General features: G+C 43.5%; 1 protein-coding gene across 1 annotated transcript in view; it reads left to right on the forward strand.

Annotated features, from left to right (window-relative positions):
• Positions 1–1,269, forward strand: part of LOC101845524 — a gene marked incomplete at its 3' end in the record, with an annotated part of 23,068 nt that overhangs the window by 19,598 nt on the left and 2,201 nt on the right. The window contains 1 exon segment of the mRNA XM_005113005.3: positions 516–1,179. Coding sequence (XP_005113062.2) covers positions 516–1,179 — 664 coding nt within the window.

The raw sequence follows: 1,269 nt of genomic DNA on the forward strand, positions 1-1,269 counted from the left end.
ATATATATGTCAGGCAGCATAGTGGAATCTGGCTCTCGTCAATATTTGGGCATGTAGAGTTATTTATATCATCTTAAAGCTTGTTCACTTGTCTTTATTTGAATGCAAAAAATATCCATTTATCTTGAATACAAGTCGAGATATTTGCAAAAGAAGGAGGTGGAGGTCACCTTTTTTCAGGGGTAAAATTAGTGATAAAATGGCTGCCAAAGATTAGTTATTTCCTTAGCTTAAGAGTCTGTGGTAACTGAAGATTTACATTTTTTTATGCCTTTAATCAAAGCTTTTCGGGAAAATCCACACAGAAATGAGTTCTTTACTGGGCATGAAAGGTATTGATCCAAAAAACAAAAAATTGATAAAAATTCTCAAACCTGCGGAAAAATGCAAGTTTCTTCACTTTGATTATTTTGACGAGAGCCTGATTCCACCACGCTGCCTCACATATTATTTTGCACGCGAAAAACAAGCCCAGCGAAAATCGTTCCTATCCCGCTTCTTTGTGTCATCCACAGGCATCCTTTGTGGGACTTCCATCAGGAAAGTCGCGACATTCCTGGCAGTTTTCTGCAGCGTCGGTCTTTTCCTCAACTACGTTGGGAACAATTACTACTTCATGAACGTTCGCCTGGACGACATGAAGTATCTACCCACTGTGGGGAGTAACATTCCAGCAAACACAAATCCGGTTGTCGGAAGAATCGTTGTCAACACAAAGGCTACAGTGCTCCAACAGCTAAAGAAGAATCACACGAATGCGACTGCGCCAAAAGTTAAAAAACCGTACGAGAAGTATCTACTCTCTGTTTACCCCGGAAGCCAAAAGTGTCTTCCGCCTCCGGAAGGAAATCCGGATCTTCCAAAACGCATAATCTCTGACCCAACTTTCACTTGCAAAGATGGCGTCGTGAACAATATAACCGAAGCCGAAAAAGCCACCAAGCAAAGACAACAGACATTTATATCGTGCGGCGCTGATGGCTCTACATCGACCTCGGAAGTGCGGTGGGTTCCGTTCAATGAGACACTTCAGACGTTCAGAAGTGATGCCGAGAGAGCGTGTCTTCGCCTCTACGTGCAACAACATTGCTACGACTGGCGGCCTGTGCCAGATGTGATACATCTCTTGTGGTACGGGAGCACCGATCTAGACTTCAAGACTGTCATAGGGCTCTACAGGTAACGGACGCTTGGATTTGTTACTGTCCTAGAATGTCTGTGTTTTTCTGACTCTCTCTCTCTGTCTCTCTCTCTCTCTGTGTGTGTGTG

The sequence above is a fragment of the Aplysia californica genome, unplaced genomic scaffold (assembly GCF_000002075.1).
Source record: "Aplysia californica isolate F4 #8 unplaced genomic scaffold, AplCal3.0 scaffold01542, whole genome shotgun sequence".
NCBI classification, from domain to species: domain Eukaryota; kingdom Metazoa; phylum Mollusca; class Gastropoda; order Aplysiida; family Aplysiidae; genus Aplysia; species Aplysia californica.